This window comes from Ambystoma mexicanum, chromosome 12, assembly GCF_040938575.1.
Source record: "Ambystoma mexicanum isolate Mex_15411 chromosome 12, UKY_AmexF1_1, whole genome shotgun sequence".
In the NCBI taxonomy this organism is placed as follows: domain Eukaryota; kingdom Metazoa; phylum Chordata; class Amphibia; order Caudata; family Ambystomatidae; genus Ambystoma; species Ambystoma mexicanum.
This window is the reverse complement of record NC_090936.1, coordinates 830,915,286-830,940,379: the sequence shown is the minus strand read 5'-3', so window position 1 is coordinate 830,940,379 and position 25,094 is coordinate 830,915,286. Positions and strand designations below refer to the sequence as shown.

Sequence of the window (25,094 nt, the reverse complement as noted above, 5' to 3'; positions counted from 1 at the left end):
TTCTGACTTGTAAAGCATGATAGGTATAAACTATTCAAGAGACAATTGCAAAAATGATGACCTCTACTGAGGTAATCAGATGCTCGACAAAATTTGATTCCACAAAAAAGTGGGATGCATTTAGATCAGAAATGATGCATATTTTTGAGAATGTGGCCTCGACCTCCCCCTCAAAAGAATCACACAAAAGCCATGCCACGATAGCTCCTTCGCACAACTTGGGGAATCGAAGGCTACTACTCCGAAGCCGAGCATGAAGCCCGCAATACGTCGAGAGAGTTCTCGATCCGATGAGAAATCTTTGAGAGTATCGACTCGGGAACTGAATCCTTCTTCGATACCACTGAAGAAACACAAATCATCAAAGAACTCAACAACTTTGTCAACTCCATTGGGGTCCGACATCTCAACACCAAAGTCGAAGGCAATGCAGAGTAAACCGGCGCAATATTCAAAGCCGTCTTCGACACCGTTGACGGCTACTTTGACTTCGTCGAAGCCTTTGCCCATACAGGACAATGTTTACAGACCTGTTCTGAAGAAATACTTTTTTAACTCTGTCTTCAATTTATGAGGAGGAACAGCCCTCAGAAGAGGATTCCTCTCCTTTTGGGTTACAATTTGGCACTCAGAATTTGCCAGTAGAGCTAATTAATGAAGAATCCAAAATGAGAGAAATTTATGATTCTCTCCAGTCGGCTGGTCTTGACACCTCGCCAAAACTGGAATTTGGCAGGCGTGACCCTTCTGAGCATGCAGATTCGTCCTATAGAAATCTCATGAATAGGGTCACAGAGAATATGGGTTCGAGCAGAGCTTCTCCTACATATGAACAGGATGACATGACTGACATCCTAGACCAAGGGCCTCAGAAGGACCCAATTTTGCCCTTCCACAAAGCCCTTCAGAGGAAGGTCACTGCAAACTGGGAAGCCCCGGAATCTGGACCTGCAGTTAACAGAAACTTCCTAAGGAGGTACAGGCCTTCCAGCAGCGATCCAAAATTACTGACCAAGCACCCCACACCTGAGAGCTTGGTAGTTCAGGCCGTCACATCAACCAGGCAATTGGCTTACTCCTCTATCCGCCCAGATAGAGATGACAAGAAGCCTGGGCACGTACGTTTTTAACATAAGGCAGCATGGCCTTGAAATCTACCAACGTCACCTGTACTCTTTCCAGGTTCACTTATACCCTGTGGGACTGTGTTGCCATGGCAGCTGATCACATTCCAGAAGGCTCCTGGCTATAGTTAAGGATGGAAAGGAGACAATGGGAAGAATGTCTCCAGTCAGGTTTGGATACTGCTGACAGCATCAGCAGATCCATGGCTGCTAGTACCGTACTACACAGGTTTGCGTGGTTGAGGAAGTCGGGGTTTGCACCGGATGTGCAGGCCAGACTGCTCAACATGCCCTTTGACGACTTGAGGTTGTTCGGCAGCAAGGCGGATGAGAGTCTGGAGAAGCTGCAGCCCTCTGAGACGGCAGCTAAATCCCTTGGCGCCTCCATTTGCCAACCTCAACAACCCTATTCAGGGTCATCTTCCTGGAGGGGTCATTCTTTTTGTTTCTATTCCTCAATTGGTAGAGGAAGAGGACAGGCCGGGCAAAGGGGACAAAGAAGATTTCCTTGTGGTGGATGAGCAAGAGGTTCTTAATCAGTCGCAACAGCGGCAACTTTACCCTAAGCTGCTACTGCAGCCGCCTCTGAGCCACTCTGAGGCCTTGACCACAAAAACCTGTTGGGAGGCAGAATTTCTCAGCATCTGAACAAATGGTGGGGCATTACTTCAGATGCTTGGGCACTGTAAACAGTAGCCCAAGGTTCCTTCCTTTTCTTAAAAGGCCTCAGGATCATCCACCGGGATTCAACTCTGTCAAAATTCTGGATCCGCTCCTTGTGCAGGAAATTTTAATCTTGCTAGAGAAAGGTATAATAGAACATGTACCAATAGCGGAGAGGAACAAAGGTTGGTATTCCCCCTACTTTCTCAATCCAAAGAAGAACAGAGGCCTGAGACCCATCTTGGACTTAAGAAACCTGAGCAAGTTCCTCAGGAAGGACAAGTTCAAGATGGTTACCCTTTCTCGGGTCCTTCAGGCTCCCCTACTCCAGGACTGGTTGGTATTGTTGGAACTTCAGGATGCTTACTTTCATGTGCCAATTCATCTCAAGCACAGAAAGTACCTGAGGTTCGCGATTGGCAGTACTCATTTTCAATTTCAAGTTCTGCAATTCGGGCTGACCTGCGACCGAGGGTTTTCACCAAGTTGATGGTAGTGGTGGCAGTGCATCTCAGGAGAGGGGGGATTCACGTCTACCCCTACCTGAAGATTGGTTGATCAGGGCGCGTTCTGCCGAGCAAGCCCTGAATCATCTGAAAGTCACCTGCCACTTCCTCCACAGACTGGGCTTCTCCCTCATTTTCAAGAAGTCACAAATGACACCTTCCCAACAGCTCCAGTACATCGGGGCTGTATTAGACACATCCTTGGGAAAGAGCCCGCCTCCCAAGTCGAGGGCTCAAGCATTCTTTAGATGGTTTCCAAATTTTAAAATGGCCAAAATATCACGGCCTACGACTTCTTGAGGTTGCTTGGCCTCATGGAATCCTGCATTTTCCTGTTGCCAGAAGCACACCTGAAGATGAGATCCCTTCAATGGGCTCTAAAGACTCAATGGTCCCAATTCTCAGCACAAATGACAGATCTTCTTCAGATTCCGAACAAGGTTCAGCAAGATCTTCTGTGGTGGACTTGCACCGAGAACATCCTAAAAGGAGAACATTTTTGGCAACCATGGCCGGAGATTACAGTAGTGACGGACACCTCACTCATGGGGTGGGGAGCTCATGCCAACAATCTGACAATCAGCTGTCGCTGGTCTCCATCGGAGTCCAAACTATACATCAACCTTTTGGAAGTGAGAGCAATCAGACTAGCGCTGAAGTCTTTTCTGCCATCTGTCAGGGGAAAAAATGTACTGATAATGATGGACAACACAGTGGCCATGCATTACCTAAACAAAAGAGGAGGTGTAGGGTCACTACCTCTGTGTAGAGAGGCAATGCGGCTCTGGTATTGGGCAATGCAGGAAGGAATCTCCTTATTGGCAGTTCATCTAGCCGGGGAGGAGAATATGACGGCGGATGCTCTGAGCAGGCAGAGTACTGTATCCCACGAGTGGGAACTGGCTCAGGAAGTCCTTCAAGAGATCTTTGCTCTTTGGGGAACCCCTCAAGTAGACCTGTTTGCGACCGGAATCAACTGAAAGTGTGAAAGTGTGAAAGGTATTGCTCAAGGAAATTTCCCCCGAGAGGAGCTCTAGGGGACGCGTTCGTGGTGGAGTGGAACTTCCCACTACTATACGCGTTCCCTCCGATCCCTGTCATTCCTCAAGTCATCAGGTGGTTAAGACGGTTCGGAAACTGTGTGATCCTAATTGCCCCAGATTGGGCCAGGAGAACGTTGTACCCGGACCTTCTAAACATGTCCATCTGCCCTCTGTCACGTCTTCCTCGGAGAGAGTACCTTCTCTCACAAAAGGAGGGCCAGGTTCTCCACCCAGAGGTCAGGACTCTCAACCTTCATGTTTGGTATCTGAAAGGTTGAGATACAGGGATTGGGACCTTCCAGATGACGTCATGGAGGTGTTGCTTTTGGCAAGAAGGCCAGCAACAAAATCTTTGTACCGTTGCCGTTGGAAGACGTTTTGCAACTGGTGAAGGGAAAAGAATGTTGATCCTTTTCTGTGTTCTATCCCAGAGGTGTTATCGTTCCTCTTATCACTGACACATAAAGGTCTCAATGTTGGGACCATTAAAGGTTATCTTGCAGGACTTTTTTTCAAGCGCTCTTTGGAAGAATGTTCCTACTTTAAAATTCCTTTGATAATACCATTCTTAAATGGACTCACCAATGTGTTCCCTTCTTCTTCTTTCCAAGTCCCAGTTTGGGACCTTAATCTGGTTTTAAAGGTTTTGATGTGTGCCCCTTTTGAACCTTTGCACACATGCCCATTAAGATTAATTACTTTGAAAAACGTTTTCTTGGTTGCTTTAACATCTGCACGAGTAAGCGAGTTGCAGCCACTGTCTTCTGGGCCACCCTATACTGTGCTCCACAAGGACAGGGTTGTATTGACGGTTAAACCCTCATTCTTACCTAAAATTGTGTCTGATTTCCATTTGAATCGGAAGGTCATTCTGCCCGCGTTCTATCCTCCTCCTCATCCCACCGAGGAGGAGGAAAGATTGCACAGGCTGGACCCAAGAAGAGCTCTAAGCTTTTACATTTCTAGGCTCCCCAAGCTTAGAGTGGACAATCAACTTTTCATTGGCTACACTGGAAGGAAGTTGGGTCAATCAGTGTCAAAACAAACCCTATCACGTTGGATTGTGCTTTGTATCTCAGAATGCTACAAATTAGCGGGCAAAGATCCACCAGAAGGCTTGAGGGCCCATTCAACCAGAGGCATAGCCTCTTCGACAGACCTTCAAAGAGAGTTCCCATCAAATATATTTGTGATGCAGTGACTTGGTCTTCACTGCACACATTTTCCAGATTCTACAATCTGGATGCTTCCCACTCTAAAGAGCTTGCTTTTGGTAAAGCAGTGCTGTATTCAGCTACATAAAAAAATATATAATAAAATTCTACTCCCTCCTCCAAAAACCTTTACACTGCTTTGGGAGTCTATCCAAAATGAGGAATACGTTGGAGGACACAATCCATTCGAAAGTTACGTACCAACTAACTGGTAACGTTCTTTCGACTGGATGTTCCTCCAATGTATTCCTCATCGCCCTCCCATCCTACCCCTCTGTACATTTTCTGGTGTTATTACCACTTCAACTCTCGCAAGGCTTACACCTGGCTACCGGCACTATCTATACAACAGAACAAGAGGGGAAAAACAGAACTGAGGCCAACGGGCACCGCGCGTGCTACTTGTATACACAATGACATCACCCTCGACGGAAGCTTCCGAGGGACCTCGACGACATCGACGCACAGTGCCCTCTGCCGAGAACAATTTCCGAAGCAGCCAATGCTGGGCGAATACATCTATCTAAGATGAGGAATAGGTTGGAGGAACATCCAGTCGAAAGAATGTTACCAGTTGGAAAGTAACTTGTTCTTCGTGAAATATGGAAATGATCAATCCAAGAGAAAGCAGTTTGCCTATGCCATGTAAATCGATAGGCGGTGTCTTGTCTATTCGCCTTAACTTGAATAAAGTCCCAATTATCCATAGAGGAATCCTAAGCAACTCCCCTAAACAAACTGATCTGTAAAGCATGGGGAAAAACTCAGGCTAAATTAAGTCTGTCCCCCTCTGCACAGTTTGAATTAAAATCACCTCCTACAACCATGTCATGTTCGTGTCCTGCTGCTCACCAACAGTAAAATATATGAGACAAAATCAGTTGCAAATCTAGCATGTTCTGGCTTGCAGGGTTCCAATAAACATTGACCAGTAATACTTGGGACCTAGTAGAATTATCCTCAACAGGGACTGCCAATGCTCCCTCAGAGGAGTAGAACAACTCGACTTGCAGGTTCAAAGCACAGTCTATGCCAAAAGCCAGACCACTACTCGGTCTACCCTTATTGGTTCAAGTTCGAGTGGCGGGGGGGAAGTAAAAGTTTTATATTCTAAAATCAAAGTGCAAGGTTTTCATAGTTTCCCACAAGAGAACGTTCGACCCTTCCATACAATCCTTAGTCTCAAGCATCTTGGTGCCATTGTTAAAACCAAAGGCATTCCATGACATTATCCTGATAGGAGGTAGATTAACTGGAGGGTTAGGGTTGAGTCGAGCCCTGTCTTATCCCGGAAAAGGCCTTGAGTGCTGCTTCTATCGAGGATCAATCCTTCTTCTTCAAAGATATTGGACAGCTGGACAATGGCAGTAGAAGAGGTAACAAAGTCTGCTTTAATGCTTTTGATAGGAGCCCCCTCCCCCAGATCTTACTGTGCAGAGTAAGCAAATGAAAATCTTAGCTTCCTCTGCAGATTTCAACTCATGGAGTATAAAACCCAACATCATCAGGTTAGTGCGCTGCTCCCATATCATATTAGACATAATTGCAGAATAAAAGCAAGAAACCATTGTATTGTTTGGTACAATTGAAAGAGATATAAAATCAATATTTTCCAACTTGAGCAACCTCAAAGTCGGTATCTGTTTAAAAATACCCAACAACTTAGTTCTGTTCAACCGCAATACTCCCTCATTTTGCATAGTGCACTCACAGCCCACAATCTTCGAGGAATAGCGGTCCATTACAGCATCACTTGTTTCCGTCAAAACATTCCCCTTCTTTGGTTCGGAGCTAGAATCCACAATTGTTGTGGAGCCCACCAGGCCTGCTTACGAGGTTTCAGTTGTACAATCCTGGATAGTACCCATAGTAATGGAATTGTTGGGCATTCCCCTTTGATTGCAAGGTTGCCAAATGGATGTCATTTTAGTTTGCTGCACTTTCATGCAACGGAGGACACTCCTAGTAGTAGGGGGCAAGGTGTTCAGCGTAGAATGCACAGGAATCGTAGGGCCGTCCCTCTGACTCATCCCACTTTGGATATAGTTGGAATTAGGGGTGTTACCCCCTGGAATTTCCCTATGCACACAGTTACATGTCACATTGTTGGAGATAATGTAGTTCACAGGGGCCCCCTGAGCACCATTAGGGAATGAAGTTACATGAGACTCCCCCAGAATAAAGGACTATAATTATTCTGGTCCGTATTTCCGACACCATATGTATTATATTGTGTGTTCAAATCAATAATCTCATCTGTACTGGGTAGATGTTGTAAATGGTTGTGAGAGGACCTTCGGTAATTAGACTTAGTGGGATGCTGATTCTTAGATTTTTTTTTTGCTTCGCCCATTCATCTGCTTTTTTCATTTGGTGGTTTTATTAGGTAGAGGCAGAGAACGGACCATTTCCTATTGAACTCATCATCTGTTTGCTGGAAGATTGGGAGACTCAAAGAGGAGTGGGATGCACTCAGTCTGGAAATACATTCTGGCAAAGGAGTTGAGAATGCAGAGTTTGGCAGACCTCCGGGTGGTCCGACATTATATCAGCGCTAATGCTAGATGTTACCTTCTCTTTTACAGATTGGGGTTGAGGGGTTATATCGATAAGAACCAGTGCTACACCCTGAGTGGAATTACATAGCAGATTTGCTTCAACAATACGTCCCTGCAGAGAGGACAATTTCTCTGCATTATTTGTCACTATGACTTTTATATTATCATATCTCAAGAGAGATTCCAAAACCAAATGGAGTGCAGAAATGGACACCGGTCCCTGTGCGTCCATCCTCGGAAACATTTCAGATTGCCTCCTTAATTGGATATTTCGTGGAGTAAAGAAATCAGTATTTTAGGTATTTTGTTGATTTGTATACTCATCTGCCGGTCTTGATTCCAAATGAGTAGGTGAGCAAGCTAAATCCCCGATAATTTCATTAGTGGGGGCTGCCCATTCTTTACTTAATGGTACAGGCTCCATCTCCTTACATAGTATGAGGAAGGAAGCATCTAATATTACAGAATTTTCTAAGGACGTGGAGGGAGCTTTTTGGTATAAATTTGTGGCCTGACCTGCATTGCTCAAGTCCATCCTCATCTCCACAACCTGCTGCATCGGTATAGGTAAAGACACAGTCAAGGACCTCTCCTGTGCATGTAGCACATGGGCATACTTAGTCCCTCTGGCCAATGCATCAACTTGAACAGTCGTCGGAGTGATAGAACTCGTAAAGGTGTCGGCGATTAATTAGTAGCCAAGTCATTAAGTACTTTCAATTCCAAAGCCTTATGAATGGTGGACGCACCTTCAGTATTCAATGTTGCCTTTGCTCCAAATGTCACATTTGGAGTTTGCAGGGGGTCAGGTCCCGGGCTTTTGCTTCGTAAGGCAGCTGCCATGAAAAAAAGTGAGGGAGTTGTGTTGGGAGGGATAGTGGTACAGTTCTAAGGATGGCCACCATAGGATACCCCAGTGGCCAACCCTCCCCAATTGGTGAGTTGCAAGGTCTTGAATTAGTCCAGCTCAATATGGCGACATTTTAACCAATACTGTGCCCAGCGGTTGATTGCAAAATAGGGTAAGACTATCTTATTCTTACCAGTTGTAGGAAGCCGCTATCGCCGCAGAGCCAGAGTTTTCTCTGTAACCTCCCACCCTCCACCAAACACAAAACACACTGCAGCACACCGCTGTGCTCGACTGGGTGTAAAGCCTTTGAAGGTTTGGTACGTCCTCCAAACAAAAGAAAGTGAAGAAACACTCCTGCAGTTTGCTTTTCATGCCGACAAAACACACTGCAGTACACCGCTCTTGTTCTTGATTAGAATCTTGTCATCTGGATACAGGACAGGTTTTTAAGTCCTTACTGTGACAACGGGCCATTAAATATTCAGGCATTATGGAAACCTCATCCTCAGAAGTGGATGAATACTGCATCTTTCCTGACGGAGTCACATATTCCCTTGACAACCTTCTTCTCCCATGTGATCCCCCCCTCCCAGTACACCACCAGGGTCAGAATCAGGGAGTGGCTGCCTTCCCATGGCCACATGAGAGGATACTTTAGGCTGGGATTATGTGACAACTCGGCAGGAGTCATCACAGTAGGCAATGGACCCATCCTTTTTATTTCAGGGTCATTTTTAACTTTGCAATCCATTCTTTAAGAAGTCCGTTGAGGTGCTCACAAATCTTGTTTGTCTGCAAGTGATGAGCAGGAGATAATTTATGCTTAATACCCAATAGTATTGTGATGTGCCCAAATACTTAATTTACAAAATGCAGTCTATTATTGTTAAGATGGATTCCTAAACTCTGACCTGATGGGAAGACGTTTAGGAGGCCACTCTCGTTTTAGTGAAACAGTGGAACCTTCTAGACAAGCCAGACCAATCGAGGCAGCTTGGCAGGCGGTCAAGACTAGGTCTCAGGAGGAGAGCCCACAATGACCTTACACAGTAACCACAAATTACTCTTAGAGAAGTGTATATGAAAAATATCTATACATTTTTTGTTGGCTGAACCAATAGACCCAAATAAACTTTAGTGATACGAAAACAGTTACCACACAAAATCCTTATACTTCACAACATATATACATTATATTTCCTAATGCAATACAGTGGAAAAACACAGCCACAACCTTTAAAGAGAGGGTGGAGTTAACAGATTAATAGCATTAGCCAATTCTTTGGAGTCGTTCCATAACGTTCGAGTTCAACCCCAAGGAAAGGGATGCCTAGTGCTCAACAGTACAGTTGTGCGTAAAAAAGCAGGATCGTGCAGGTAAAGCAAAAAGCGGGTCTTCTTGGGAGGGCTGTAGCAAGTCAGGAAGGGGCTTGAGGTGATGAAGAATTGGTTACCACTATTTGAGCAGAGTCTGTCCTTGCCAACAGAACAGTTTTCAAAAGGTGAGAATAACTAGGGAGTGCAGGCTAAAACAGCCAAGATCGAATACCTTCTAGGGATACTTGTGCGTAAAAGTTGGTTGTGCCGGGGGGCCACCGGTAAGTGATGCAAGTACTCCCCGACCCTCGGCACAGTTTGGTCAAGGTCGCTAGTAGGTTTGAGTCCTGCAGTTTCGCGGTACTCAGACTCCCGGCGGTTGCAGGGGAGAACGATTGTCAGTGACGGGACAGTTGCCTTTTCTCAGCTTCTGAAGGTGGTATGAAGAAAATTCCAGTGCAGTAGGCTTCAGGGCTCAAGAGAGCGGGACAGCAAGGGGTCTACAGCCACTATTGCCAACAGTTAGTGACGCAGGAATCACGGATGCGGGCAGCATTACAAACTCCTAATTTGGGACCCAGAGGAGCTAGGCCTGCAGAATGTGGGTGACAATGCACAAGACCACAAGCAAGCGATGTCCCAAGTCTCGTGGTTGCCCTCAAGACGGGAGCGGTTCTGCAGGATACCCTGAGGTAAATCTGGACAGTTCACTGGATGGCCCAGGAACACTTCTGAAGGGGCTTGTAGGTGGGTAAGTAGGGGGTGCCTAGAGTAGTTGTTCCCCAGGCCTTCTTGGTTGATTGAGCCGAGGAGTCTGGGGGATGCATTCTCATTTCTGTGGGATGGGCTCTCACTGTATGCCTTCCCTCTGATCCCGCTCCCGTTACATGTGATCAACACACTCAGACAATGCCATTTTAGGATGTTCCTCATCACTTGAACGTGGACCAGGGCAGATCCTGTACCCTGACCTGCTCCATCGGTAAGTGGCTCTGTTCTTCTGGCTGCCTCCACTTCTGGACCTTCTCTCCAGAGAAAACGGTACAATACTGCACCACGACCCAGCGTCGTTGAGCCTCACGGCCTGGTTCCTGCAGCCCTAGAGTTCGGGTACTATTCCTTGCCTCTGGAGTGCAAGAAGGTCCTGATCAAAGCCAGAGCTTCCTCTCTGTTGTCTTGTTACAGGCACAAATTGGAAGCGTTTCCATGTGGTACAAGACTCTGAATATTACGCCTCTGAGGATAACGGTTCCCCAGCTCCTCCTGTACCTGCTTTCGCTGCCCAAAGCTGGGCTAGCTCACGCCTCTATCAAGGCTCATCTGGCTGCCATATCCTGGTACACCCGGACGGCAGGCAAGCCCTCTCTGGTCGAACAGGCTCGTCAAGCAGTTCCTCAAGGGCCCTTCAAGACTTTTCCGCCAGTGAAGGCTCCTGTTCCGGCTTGGGAGTGCAACATGATTTTGACTAAGCTCATGAGGCCTCGATTTGAACTGATGCATCAGGCCCTTTTTGAAGTTTCTCTGGTGGAAGACTGCTTTCCTCTTGGCCATCACCATGGCCAGGTCGGTCGGGGAGATTCAGGCCCTCTCCTACGCAACCTATTTGCTTGATGTGCGTCTGTTCCAGGTGTAAGTATTTTGTTTCTGTTGAGCCTTGCCACCTCCTGTGGTTGTGTTTATGTACTGCTGTGGAATCGTATTGATAAGCGTGTAAATTCATGCAAGACCCCATTCTGGAGAAGGAACAAGTTACTTATATATAACTCTTGCTCTCTAGCATGGGTCTTGCAAAGGAAGGGGTCATTCTCTTGGCAGTACAAGGTGCTAAGAGAAAACCAGGGGAAGAGAATCATACCCCCTTTGTCCATTTGCGAATATTGTGAGAAGACACGAGGAGGGAGGCATTCTCTTGGCAGTGCAAGGAGCTCAGAGAGAACTAGGGGAAGGGAGTCATTCCCTCTGGTGTGGTCGTGAACATTGTGAAAAGCCAAGGCATTCTCTTGGTATTGCAAGTAGCCTGGAGAAAACCAAGGAAACCAAGAGAAGGGATTAATTATCTTAATACCAGAACTTTAAGTTGGAACTTTGTTTTCTTTTTGAGCCAGAGAACTATTTGCTACTTTGGTTTTCCCAACTTGGAACTTTGCCTTGACCTTTTCGAAAAGGGATTACGACCTGGGGATGGGAGCCATTCCCTCAAGGAACCATTTTCCCTGATAGATGGAACTGGGCCTATCCAGATGAAGTGAGTCATTCTTCTGGACCAAGAGGACAACAAACTTGTTTAGTTGTAAGTGTAAGGGTTGCTTAAGAGGTTTTGACACAGGGCGGGTGACTCTTTTTAGTTCTTGGACATCCTGACAGATTTTCTTAGTTTTGGTTTAGTTAGGGAAACGCCTCTTAGCGTTAGGGCAAGGTAGGTTTTTATTTTCATTTTCATGCTTAAAAAAGGTATATGCCAACCACCATGCCACCTGTGTGTCAGTCTCCCCTGTAAGGAAGGCATGGTATCAAGGTAAAACAGACACAAGTGACCACAGTTCAAGGGTCTTTATTGAACTGTAAAAAAGGTGTGATAGACGCCTATCTAATCCTACAACTACAGATGGGAGCAAGCTACTACCATCAACTAACAATAATGCAGTCCTAGTGGAGTCGCGTCAAAATAAAAAGGGCCTATAATAAAAAACGTATTGCCAATCCTTACCGGATTGAGTTCCTACCTGGCAGGATGGGGAAAAGGTGTTACAGGCAACGGGATGCCATGTCTCACCATCCGGCGTTCCACTCCCTCTGCCCGAAGACCCCATATCCAGGTGATCCTTCCACACTGGTCCACCCCCAGGAACTGGATCCAAAAGCGATGGCCGTGTCCTGGCCACCTAGATGACAGATCCCCGTGGACTAATAAGTGAGACACCTTCTGGTTTCTCACACCGTCTTCTGCACCCATACATCTGGATCAGCGAACCAATCAGAGGATAGAGAAGGTGATAAGAAAGACCCCACGAAATAGGAATTTGTAGGTTGGTCAGATGGGGTTCAGAGGCGGGGAGGGGGCAGACCAAGAGACAAGCAGGAAGAGGGACCATGGATTGCATTGTGGATGCAATTTAGAGAAACAGTGAGGTATTCGTTGGTGAGTGTAAATGGTACTGCATTGAGTGAGTGTGTGGGCAAGCTAATTGAGTATACGTATTAGAGGGGGTGTAGAGAGTGAATGGAAAGCAATTTTGAGAGAGAAAGGAGGGTGAGTGAGTAGAAGGTTGGGTGGTGTATTGGTAGTGGTGTGAAGGAGGGAGTAGTGTTGTGGATAGAGAAGTAACATCGAAGATGTGAAGTGGTAGGAGGAGTGAGAGATATCAGAGGGACAAAGGAATAAGACACATGAAGTAGGAGTGAAAGTGGGTGGATTTGGGAGCAGGTGTGTAGTGAGAGGAAAACAGATGGTGAGAGGGAGAGGAATACATGGGTGTGATAGGCAAAAGGCAGAGTCGGGAAGGGTGCCTGAAAGGCAAGGTGTCTCATTACTTTGTCAACTAACAACATTGATAGTGCAGTATCAGTCTAGGAAGAACCTGATGGAGTTTAAGAAGATAAGGCATTGACCCTTTGGTTGTACCTTCTAGCGAAGTCAGAAACTAGACAGTGGGGAGAAATCAGCAGTATATACCAACCTGGGAAATTGGGAGCGTGGGTTAGGGTAGGAGTGGTGCTTTTAGATGAGAGAGAGAGAGGGATTTCAAGAAAAACTCTTGAACTGTCTCTGGGAGTTGGAACGTTCTTTGTGCCACATGTGACAATTAGCTGATGTTATATAAACAGTTGAAAAACCTAGGCATGGCTGACAATGTGGGATATTGATTGCATGGTCTATTGATTTCAGACCACGTTATCTTCATTCAAACTATCTTTCAAACATAATCATGACAATGATTTTCTTTTGAATGCATATCTGATATCCATAATGTTATGTAATGTTATTTTCTTTATAGTTCCTCTCTCCTGAAAATGCTGCCCAGTTTGAAAATTCTAAATGATGAAGCACTAAGCTTGGGGGAAATTTCTCTTGGAAACAGATTGTCTTTTCCGCCAACTAGGAGCTTTTTGGCATTTTGCCGAGCTCAGATTCAAGAGCTGAACTTGATAAACAAAAGACGTAACAGTGATCTTGGGTAAGTCCTCCTACTTGTGCCAATATGACAACTAGTTTGTAACATTTACTACCTAATCCCTGTAACAATGAATATAATTTGTAAAATGAACATTACTGCCCAACTATGTTATCTGCACAGAACTTTTTACCAATTGAAAATACACTGTCTGCTTTTTTTAGCTCGTACTTTCATTATTGATTTATGATTTATTTCATACCTTTGAGGGGAAGAAACGTATGAAAATGTAGAGGGGCACCACAGTTTAAATGGTAGTTTAACTATCTTCTTTTTTAGTTGTGAAATAACTCACTTGCTTTTCAATATACTCCTGGTGCATAGAGGTATAATCTCCTGGCCCTAGGAGATTCCACATTATGCTATCCAACCTACTCTTTTGTCGCCAAAACAAACCTCATAGATACAGTTACTCATAAAATATAGTATATTCAATAACCTGGTTGGGTGTAAATTACATAAACAGAGTAAATTCCAAAAATGAAGAACAATTCTAATTTATATCCAAATTGACTTTGTATATCATTGATGGATTATGAACTCACATCATCTATTGAACTAGTGATGTTACATGAATTTGTACTAAATAAAATGTCCAAAGTTGGCTCGTTACATAAACAAATGTTCTCAAATCAAATATATCAAATCACAAGTGTGCAATTATATTTCCTTTGGTAACACTTTTGATTCAAAATCAATTCTTTACAAGTAGCCGACGTGTTTTGGAATTAATCATGCATCAACAGGGCTTATTAATTAAAGTGTCTGTCAAGAGGTAACAACATATTTTCATCTATGTTCCTACAATGTACAACGATACTTCGTATTAGTATTTTTTAACTATAGTAAATTCCAAAATGTCCAATAATATTTCATCAAAACTGACCTCCAATACGTTCAATCATCCCCTTGGGCGCTGTGATTCGTAGTGTACTTGATGCTTATCTGAATAGAGAATACTCTTGACTCCCTCCTGGTAATCTAGATGGGACAATACTTAAAATGAATGTGACAATCGTGCCAAAGTTAGTAATCTCAGAAATACAGAGAATCCCCACTGGCATGTCTCTGTGTCTCCTGCAATTCTCGCTGCCCTCTGAATGAAGGCGTGGTGGAATTTAAGTACATTAAACCATATAGAGTACATCTCAAGATGAGGACTCCATTGTTATACCTGAGCATTACTGCTCAAGGCCCCGTATCCCTATTGTGTGCGGAATCATGAAATTTGCAGCATAATTTCTCTTAATTATATTCCCCTGCTAGCCTCTACCGTGTTATGAGTGTTTCTGACAATCTGGTGAGTTCCTCCGTATGAGGGCTCCATTGTGAGGTGAGGTGTGTGCTATTCATTTTTATGTTCCCACGCTGCTTTAAGGCACAGAGATTTCGAAGTCTGCAATATACATTTTTATATTCGTGTCCTCATACTAATATGGCTTAGCGTGTGTATTATTGTGAGTAAAAGAAAGGAACATTTACAGTTCGAGGGGATTGGGTCCTCCGACGTATTCCATATCTATGACATGTAATCACCACAACTGTGCTGCATCGGAAACATTTTTCGGCGTCTTCGTCCTGCGTCGATGACGTCGATGCGCCGTCGTCGAGGACCTCCGCCGACGTCCGACGTCATTCGATGTGATAAGTAGGACGCACGACGCCCGTAGCCTCAGTTCCGTTTTTTCCGCGAACGTGTTGCTTCGTGATTCTCGGTTCACGCCTCGACTCTTTAGAGTTCTGTTCTTCTCAGTTCTTCGAACCTGTTCGTTTTGTGACATTCCTTCGTGTGAAGATGTCTTCTACTTCGTCTTCGACCCCGCGTCCGGGATTCAAGAAGTGCGGGGAGTGTGGGTCCAAGATGTCGGTGACAGACTCGCACGACGCCTGCCTCTGGTGCCTCGGGGAGGCCCACGACACGGATGACTGTATCGACTGCCAGTTGCTCACATCCAAAGCCTTATGCGAACGTAAGAAGAAGTTGTCGGTAGGTCGGGTGTCCAAGCCCCGGAAGTCGAAATCTGCGGGGCTTTCGACGGATGATTCGAAGGGTGACTCTCCGCGTCATCGTCGGAAGTCTCGTGGGTCTCCTTCTAGGAGTCGGTCTCGCCACTCCTCAGCCTCTTCGAGGCATTCTCGGAAGCGCCGACACCGGTCGTCTTCCAGGTCCTCTTCGGAGGACTCTGCACGGCACGTCGCTTACCCCACCAGCCATGCGACGCCGGAGGAATGGGCTTCCTTCGGGAAGAAAATGCTGGCGATTCTTGAGTCGCAGGGTACTAAGCCGTCCGCGCCCCCGAGTGGGGTCGGTCGTGAAAGGTCGAGAGACACCGCTCGCAAGAGTGGTCGCACGAGTCTCGGGAGAGGTCCCGTTCGGACAAGGAGACTCGTTCTCGACGTACCCGTTCCAGGTCCCGGTCCTCGACGCGTTCGAGACCGTGTGCATCTGTGAGGTCTTCGAGGAAGACATCGACGTCTGAGGCTTTCTCGAGGCTCCGGCTCTGAGGAAGTCATTGAAGCCGTCAACGCTCAGGTCGTCGAGGGACACGCTCGGGGCTCCAGCCTCGAGGGCTGTGTCGACGCCGCCAATGCTGGAGGCGCTGCATCGGACGTCGACGTCGAGGAAAACGGTGCCGATGCCGGTTCTCTCGACGCTGGCGCCGATTCGCTCGACGCCATCGACGCCTTTCGTGTCGGAGGTACCCCGTGGCACGGGTGAACCCCTAGGAAGGCTCTGGTTAAGAGCAAGCACTCTCGGGTGCCTTCTTTTCGCCACCTGGACTATATTTCAGAGGCGGATGAGGATTCTGATGGCCTGGTTCCTAGTCAGGTTCCAGATGAAATTGTCTCGGGCCATAGTCAGTTTGACGATTTGAGACAGTCAATGCATGATGCCAGTGGACTGGACACCTCTCCGGAGGTGGAGTTTTGTAGGCCTGAGCCTGGCTCTCATGGCTCTCATGCCGATTCCTCGTATCGTCGCCTTATGGCTAGGGTTTCTGAGTACCTGGGATGGTCTGCTCCCCCACGGGAGTTTGTGCAGGATGATGTGACGGACATCCTTGATGTTGGTCCCCCAACTGATCCGGTACTGCCGTTCCATATGGCTTTACAGAGAAGGGTGGCGGCGGCTTGGACTGCTCCGGAGAGTCTCCCGGCGGTGGGCAGATCCTTGTCGCGAAAATACCGTCCAGCCAGTAGCTACCCCTGCTACTTGACCAGGCACCCCACTCCGGAGAGTTTGGTGGTGCAGGCGGCCACGGCCCCGGCAAAGCAGGCGTCGTACCCTACCATCCCTCCTGATAGGGACGACAAACGTTTTGATGGCTGGGCGAAGAAAGTGTTTTCTTCTGGTGCTATGGCGCTTCAGGCGGCCAACTCCATTTGTGCCTTGTCTCGTTTCACACACACTCTGTGGAACTGTGTTGCATTAGCGGCTGAACATATTCGCGAAGGGGACGAACGGGATGGTTTCCTTGCTATGGTCCAGGATGGTAAGGATGCCATGTGTGAGTCCGTTCAGTCGGGTTTGGACTTAGCTGAATGCGTCAGTAGGTCCATGGCGACGAGCACCGTGATACGCAGGTTTGCGTGGTTGCGGAAGTCGGGGTTTGCTCCTGATGTGCAGTCTCGGCTCCTCAACATGCCCTTTGAAAGTGAAAACCTTTTTGGCAGCAAGGCTGACGAGAGCCTTGAGAGGTTGCAGACCTCGAAAGCTGCAGCAAAGTCATTGGGCGCTGCAGTTCGCCAACCTCCGCCTTTTCGTCCTAGGGGACAGCAGTGGAGGGGTGGTTCCTTTCGCTATTACTCGTCCTTCCGTAAAGTGAGAGGAGCTGGCAGTCAAAGAGGCCAACGCAGGGGTACCAGAGGTGGACGACAGGGTACCCGTGGTGCCAAGGCCGCTCGGGCAGTTGCCTCTTTGCCCTCAGGTAACGCCGCGGCCGCTCCCTCTCAGTCATGAGGCCATGTCCCATGGTTCGCCGGTTGGGGGAAGGCTGGCGCAGCGTCTTGTAGAGTGGCAAGCCATTACTTCAGATGTGTGGGTTCTGGAGATCATAACCCACGGCTACTGTCTTCCCTTTCGGCACAGGCCTCGCGACAATCCACCAGGGAACCTCTCTTTGCAGAGTCCGGATCCGCTCCTTGCGCAGGAAATTCAAACCCTGCTGGAGAAAGGCGCCATAGAACTGGTGCCTGCAGCGCAGAGGAACAAGGGATGGTATTCCCCTTATTTTTTGATTTCGAAGAAAGACGGGGGATTGAGACCCATCATGGACTTGCGCTGTTTGGACAGACTCCTCAGGAAGGACAAGTTCAAGATGGTTACTCTCTCTCAAGTCCTCCAGGCCCTTCAGCTTCAGGACTGGTTGGTGTCACTCGACCTCAAGGATGCTTACTTCCATGTGCCGATCCATCCCAAGCACAAGAAGTACCTGAGGTTCGCGGTTGGCGACTCGAACTTTCAGTTTCGGGTCCTGCCGTTCGGATTGACCTCCGCCCCGAGGGTTTTCACCAAGCTCATGGTAGTGACGGAATTTCATTTGGCCCAGAAGGTTGTTCTTCCGGCATTCTATCCTCCTCCGCATCCTGGTAAGGAAGAGGAGAGGCTCCATAGGCTTGATCCTAGGAGAGCTTTAAGCTTTTATGTTTCACGCATGTCCCGGGTCAGAGTGGACGATCAACTCTTTATTGGCTACGCTGGAAAGCTTTTAGGGCAAGCTGTGACGAAACAGACTTTGTCTCGCTGGATTATTTTGGCCATCTCGGAGTGCTACCGCTTGGCAGGTAAGGACCCACCGGCTGGCTTGCGGGCCCATTCTACCAGGGGTATGGCTGCATCTATTGCCCTGCAGAGGGGTGTTCCTATTCGCAACATCTGTGATGCAGCCACCTGGGCTTCAGTACATACATTTGTACGTCACTATTCCCTCGATTCCATCCGAGCACAGGATCTGGCCTTTGGCAAGGCGGTCCTTTGCTCTGCTATTTGATTGGCTATTCTTAATTTTGATTCTAAATTCTTTCCCTCCTCCTTGCTCTGGTACTGCTTTGGGAGTCTGTCATAGATATGGAATACGTCGGAGGACCCAATCCCCTCGAAGAACAAGTTACTTTCTTACCTGGTAACGTTCTTTCGATGGGATGGTCCGACGACGTATTCCATATCGCTCCTGCCCTGCCTTCCCCGCTGCAGGATTTCTTTGCGATTGCAGCTTACGTTCCGCAAGGCTTTGTGTCTGACTGGCAGTTGGCTAGTGTCACACGTTCTGGGGGAAAAAACTACAACTGAGGCTACGGGCGTCGTGCGTCCTACTTATCACATCGGATGACGTCGGAGGAGGTCCTCGACGACGACGCCTCAACGTCATCGACGCAGGACGCAGACGCCGAAAAAAGTTTCCGAAGCAGCACAGCTGTGGTGATTACATGTCATAGATATGGAATACGTCGTCGGACCATCCCATCGAAAGAATGTTACCAGGTAAGAAAGTAACTTGTTCTTCTGTCACATTACAACAGCGATTCACATTTACAAGCAGAGATTGACGGCCAAGAAGCCGCTCAGATGTCCGCTCGTAGATATGTGTACTTCATTGTCTTGGTAACCACAAGCATGGCTACAGATCACGGCCATCTTGCATGAGGACATAACCAAAAAGTTTCCAGTCGACCACTGGACCTCTGCTTTTATTTTTTCATACTTGGAGGGTATAAACTGCAAATATAATGCATACACCTGTACTAAAACCAATTGTTCATTAATCATATTATGTCATACGTTGGCTCAGTAACCGCGCACATCTAAATAATGCGCATTGCTAAGGAACACATATGGCATCTTGTCGGATGTATCCTTACCATCAAATGTTCGATCTACACGGGCAGGGGCAGTGTGGTTGCAAATACATTATACATTCACATTGTATTTCATCTTGGGCAAACATTAGACTATACAGTTGATTATCCACCACAGGATAGATACATGGGTTTAGATCCACCCCAGGTGATGGTCACTTAAGCAACCAGTCTTCATATTTCACTGTCCTTCTTTGGTTACACAAAACACATGAGGTCAAACTCACAATTCATGTGGGGTCAGGGAATCTAATCTCTCTATCCACGCAATCTCCTTCTGTAGGAGTTTCTTGTTTTAAAAAAAAATCTTTTATTAATTTTCAAACAAAATAACATACAGACTTTGTGAAGCATTTCCAATGGTACATCATATAATTCGCCTGTTAAAAACTCACCCAACCCCTTTCCCTCCCTCCCTCCTCCCAGGCTATTCCACTCGCTATTTCTGCTTATGGTGTGCATTAAATTACTTGAATGTCTCTCTATATCTCTATCACGCATATTTGTATGGGGTGTGTGTGTCTGAGTTTGGGTATCAACACATGTAGGGGGAGTCGGGTCCAAGTCACAAAATCTATATTTTGCTCCTCTTGACCCTGACGGGAGGCTTCCTGCCACACAGCAGTTTCTGCTAGTGCCAATTTCTGGAGGTCTCTCTACCACACGCATATCACTGGGCCATGACGGTCTTTCCATCCCGTTACTATCCTACGTTTTGCTAGTATGTATGCTAGATCTGTTTACTCGCATGTCTGGCCTGCTTCGGTCTCAGAAAAATTCCTAGCAAGCCCACCCTGGGGGAAAGCTGACCTTTGTTAGGGTCCAGGCCACTTCCTCCCAATATTGGCATATTTCCACGCAGTCCCAGAACATATGTATAAGGTCTGTGTTGATCAGGCCATATTTCAGACAAGCTTGCTCTGTTGTGTTGGCAAATTTTGCAATTTTCTTTGGAGTCAGCTATGCTCTATAAGTGACATATAACTGGATCAGCTGTAGTTTCGCATTTCTGGACACTTTCTTATGGTACCCCATAGTCCTACTCCAGGCAGCGTCCGACAGCTGCTCTTGCAAATCTACTTCCCAACATTGCAGAATCTGTATTAGATTGCTATCCGGACTTGCCGTCAGTATCTCATATAATCTTGATACTGCGTGTCCCCCTTCAGAGATATCATAGAGTGTTTCAATCCTTTCATCTACTACCCATATTCCTCCCATACGTGGCCATTTTAATTTTATTCTATGAAGAAGTGAGGCATAGGTTATGTGCTGCCCTTCTCACACTCTGGACTCCGTAACAACCTCACTAAAGGTTTTCGGTCGTCCCTCTTTCAGTATATCTCCCAATGTTGCCAATCCTCTGGTCTCCTAGTATTTCTGGACGTTCAACCTAACTTGCTTATCTTCTATTTTTAGCGTCAACATTGGGATCTGGGGTGACTAGGGTGTTTCTTTACCTAGAAATTGCCAGGCTCTTTGCTATATCATCATGCCTAGCTTCAGCAGCAGGGGGTGCGTGGGATCACGCAGTACTATGGTCCACACCGTCTCTTTTAAAAAGAATGGGATGCATGCCTGTTCTAGTAACCCCTTGTCTTGGGTCGGTTCATCTGACAGCCAGTACGTGACAAACTGTAGTTGGCACGCCACAAAGTGGGCCTCATTACGACCGTGGCGGTCCGGAAATAACGGTGGCGGTAAACCCGCCGCCACCGTTGTTTCCGGACCGCCTGATCCCGACCCCTGCAGGCGGGAGGTGATGTTCCCGCCAGGTCTGACCTGGCGGGTTTAACACCGCCCGCCTGCAGGCGGACGAGGAAACACCGGCAGCATTACAAGATGCTGCCGGTGTTTCCATGATCCCGATTCCCATTGAGTCCCATAGGACTCAATGGGAATGGGGATTTACACCATTCCGCCTCCGTGATTCCCGGTAAACCGGGGTTGTGATGCCCCGGTAATTCCGGGAATCACGGAGGCGGAATGGTAATACGAGTCCGGCGTTAACCAGGCGGTTTTACCGCCTCGGTTAACGCCGGACTCGTAATGAGGCCCAGTATCTCTCAAAGTCTGGCACTTTTATCCCTCCCTGTTCGTATGGTCTTTGTAATTTCTCTGACATCCTACACCTCGAGTTGTGCCACTGGAAGCTCCGGCAAATAGTGCTCAGTGTCTTAAAGAAGGCTTTGGGAATACTAAATGGGACATTCGTAAAGTAATGAAGCATCCTTGGAAGCACTACCATCTTCAACAACACAGCCCTTCTCATTAATGAAAGTGGCAGCTTGGCCCAGAATTTCATGGTGTTCTCTATTTTATTTTCCGCCTTTAACGTGTTCTGCGCATGTTCTATTTTAGGCTCGTGGAAAATGTCTACTCCAAGGTATCTAAATGTATCAGTTTCCCATTTAATCGGTAACTCTGGCAACCCGCCCACAGTCTTCCCTCTGTACCCTGCAAGGGGGAACAAGCTTGATTTCTGTGCATTCATTGTAATCTCAGAAAGGTCTGCATAGCGCTCAAACACGTCTTAATATGCATTCCAAATTAGTCTCTGGTTTTTGTAGGTAAAGGAGCATATCATTTGCATACAGGGAGATCAAGTGCGAGCTGCCCAGCATTCTGATGCCAGCATCCTGGTATTCTTTCCGTAGATATACCGCCAGTGGCTCCAAGACCAATATAAATAACATAGGAGACCAGGGGCAGCCCTGTCTTGTGCCTTTGCTTAACCTCCATTGCTCTGATATAGTGGAGCCTGTCTTGACTCTCGCCATTGGGTTACTGTATAGTAGCTGAACCCATTTGCTATATGTAGGGCTTATATCAAAACCTATCAATACCCCCAATAGCCAAGGCTACCTGACCAAGTCAAATGCCTTGACGGCATCTAGTGAGATCACTGCCATAAACTGGCCGCTGTCCTGGGTTTGGTCTATGACATGTCTTAAATTACATGTGATATTCCTATTTGGGACGTAACCTGATTGATCTGGATGTATAAGTTTGTGAATTACTGGTTTCGACCTGTTAGCCATTAGAGCCGTCAGAATCTTTCAATCTTGGTTGAGCAGCGAGAGGGGTCTGTACGAGCCGCAATCGGTATCTGGTTTATTAGGCTTCAGTAATGGAACTATAATCGATTCTCTTAATGACAGCGTCAAAATGCCTTTATCTAGTGCTTCATTCAACATTGCTAACAATGAGGGCGTGATCTCTTCTATGAATTCCTTGTAGAACTCACTTGGCAACCCATTTGCCCCTGGAGCCTTCCCTGATGGTAACACTCTTATGGTGTGTTCCAACTCTTCTTTGGTTATGGGGACTTTGAGCTGGTCTGCCTCTTCTGGATCTAACCCACTCCCTCCTTCCCTGCAGCTCTCTGGCCGGCCTCTCTTGGCCCTCTTCCTGCTCCTACCTGCAAGGCAAAAAACCTCAGGGTCATCTTCGACTCCACACTCTCCTTCTCTCCTCATATATCTGACGTCTCTAAGTAGTCACATTACCAGCTGCACCTCCTCAGAGGTATTCTTCCCTTCCTCTCCTTCCCCCAGAAGCTCATTGTCTCCCGAGCCCTGGTTCTCTCGAAGCTGGACTACTGTAACAGCTTCTATCTTAATCTGCCTGCCTCCACTCTCCGCCCTCTGCAACTCATCCAGAACAGAACTGCGAGACTTGTCCTTGGCCTCAAGCCCAGGGACCGTATCTCTCCAGGACTGAAATCTCTACACTGGCTCCCAGTGGCTGCGAGGATTAAGTTCAAAACCCTCTGCATTGTCCACAAGGCCTTCTGGGGCCTGGGGCCTAAATACCTTCAACTCTCTCTTCCTAAATATCTTCCTTCCGAGCCCTACGCTCATCCGTCTCCAACTCCCTCAGGGTCAGCCGCTTCTCGAAGCAACGAGCTGGGGGTAGATCTCTCTCCGCGGCAGGGGCCTCTTCTGCAACAACCTTCCTGCCTCCCTGAAACTGGAGGAGAACCATCTCCAGTTCCGGAAGCACCTCAAAACCTTCCTCTTCACTTCTGCTTTCTCTCTCCCTCTCCCCTGCTAAATTCTTCACCAAAACTGCACTGATTCTGCAACTGGGCCACTCTCACCGACCTCGGTCCTGGGCCCAGTCACTCTTCACTTGCACTGCCTCCCTGGCAAACCCTGCACTGCGCGACTGTCTCTGTATCACTACAGCGCCCCCCCAGCACTTGTCTGCACGTACCTTGCACTTGTCACCAGCTGGCCCTATTTATTTATTATTTTATTTCTATTCTACTTATTTGTACTGCACTCCCCCCTTCCCCTTGCACTTTTTCCCTTCCCCCTACCCCTGCACTTGCGCGGTCTGAATGACACCTGGCCTAGTAGGATCGTTGTCTGTCTTCCCCTTGTACCCCTCTCCCTGCCTCGTCGCGCCTTGAAACACTTGTGTATAGGCGCATTACAAATGCCATATCTAATCATATCATAACTGTGGAAGATCGATCAACGCTAAGGCTTCTTCTATTTCTGAATCCTGGGTGTCTGATGTCTCGTCGTATAATGTTTTATAGAAATCATAGAAACATTTGTTTATGTTCTGCTGCGCCTCACAGATCTCCCCATTCGCGCTCTGCTCCATTTCAATATTGTACAACCAGGCTAGCAAGCATCCTGCTTTGTCTCCTTCAGCGTGTTGCCTTTCCACATATTTCCTAAAACTTAATTTACCTACTCTGTCCCAGTGTACTAAGCACTCTTGCTGGAGGGCAACCATTTCTTGGGCACTCCTACCGGGTAAATCTCGCTGACCGTTCATGGCTTCTAGTTTTTCCTCCGCAATACGTAAGGCATTCTCTATTGCAGCTTGGACCCTGTTCGCTTTAGAGTGATCCCAGTCCCACTGATCACCACCTTGAAGGCCTCCCATAGCATGCCTGCTGATTCATCACTTCCGGTGGTATTCGTTAAATACTCCTTTACACCTTCCCTTAAATGCTCATGGAATGCTTCGTCCCTCAGAGCCTTGCTCTTAAGTTTCCATGTCGGGATGCATGCTCTCGGGGGGGGGGGGGGGGGCAAACCTGCCATGTAATCATCAACTGGGCATGATCTGACAGCACTATATGTATTATATTCCACCTCCTTGAATTGACTCAGAGTGTGATTTCCTGTACAAATGTAATCCGACCTAGTGTGCAAGTCCTGTGGCACTGAGTAATGTTGGTAACCCCGGGCTTGCGGGTGGAGAGTCTGCAATACGTCAGTGAGTTTAAATGCTTGTAACAATGTGGACAGGGCTTAAGCAGAGGGGGTGGGGTGCATACATTTGTCATCTGATTTGTCTAGTATAGGGTTGAGCGTACAATTAAAGTCTCCACCCCATATCAATGTACCATCTATGTGTGGACTTATTAGTGGATATAACTTGCAGAAATAGGCTGCTGTATCTTGGTTTGGTGTGTACGTATTGATAATACAAAATTCTCTGTGTTCAACCCGATCTCGCAATACAAACATCCTGCCCTCTTTATCTCGGAAGGTCTCAAGCACCCTCAAAGGTACTGACGGTGCCACCCATACAACCACTCCCCTAGAATAAGCAGAGTATGTCGAACCGCGCCATTTGTTTTTAGCAAGAGCGCTTTGTTTCTCCTGCGTAAGGTGGGTTTCTTGCAGGAGAGCAATGTCAATTTTCTGATGTCTTAAATAAGTCATAATTCTGTTACGCTTAATATAACCGTTGAGGCCCCTAACATTGCAGCATACTATTCTAAGTTCCCCCATCGTACTTAGCTATTCTACTATACATC

General features: G+C 47.1%; 1 protein-coding gene across 2 annotated transcripts in view; it reads left to right on the top strand.

Annotated features, from left to right (window-relative positions):
- The window catches only part of LRRIQ1 (leucine rich repeats and IQ motif containing 1), a 2,234,608-nt gene that overhangs the window by 1,075,569 nt on the left and 1,133,945 nt on the right, over nucleotides 1-25,094 (top strand). The window contains exon 14 of one of the 2 annotated variants that reach the window (XM_069629323.1): nucleotides 13,274-13,453. The exons of the other annotated variant lie outside the window; for it this stretch is intronic. Coding sequence (XP_069485424.1) covers nucleotides 13,274-13,453 — 180 coding nt within the window. The remainder of the gene's footprint in view (nucleotides 1-13,273; nucleotides 13,454-25,094) is intronic. 2 annotated transcript variants of the gene reach the window in all.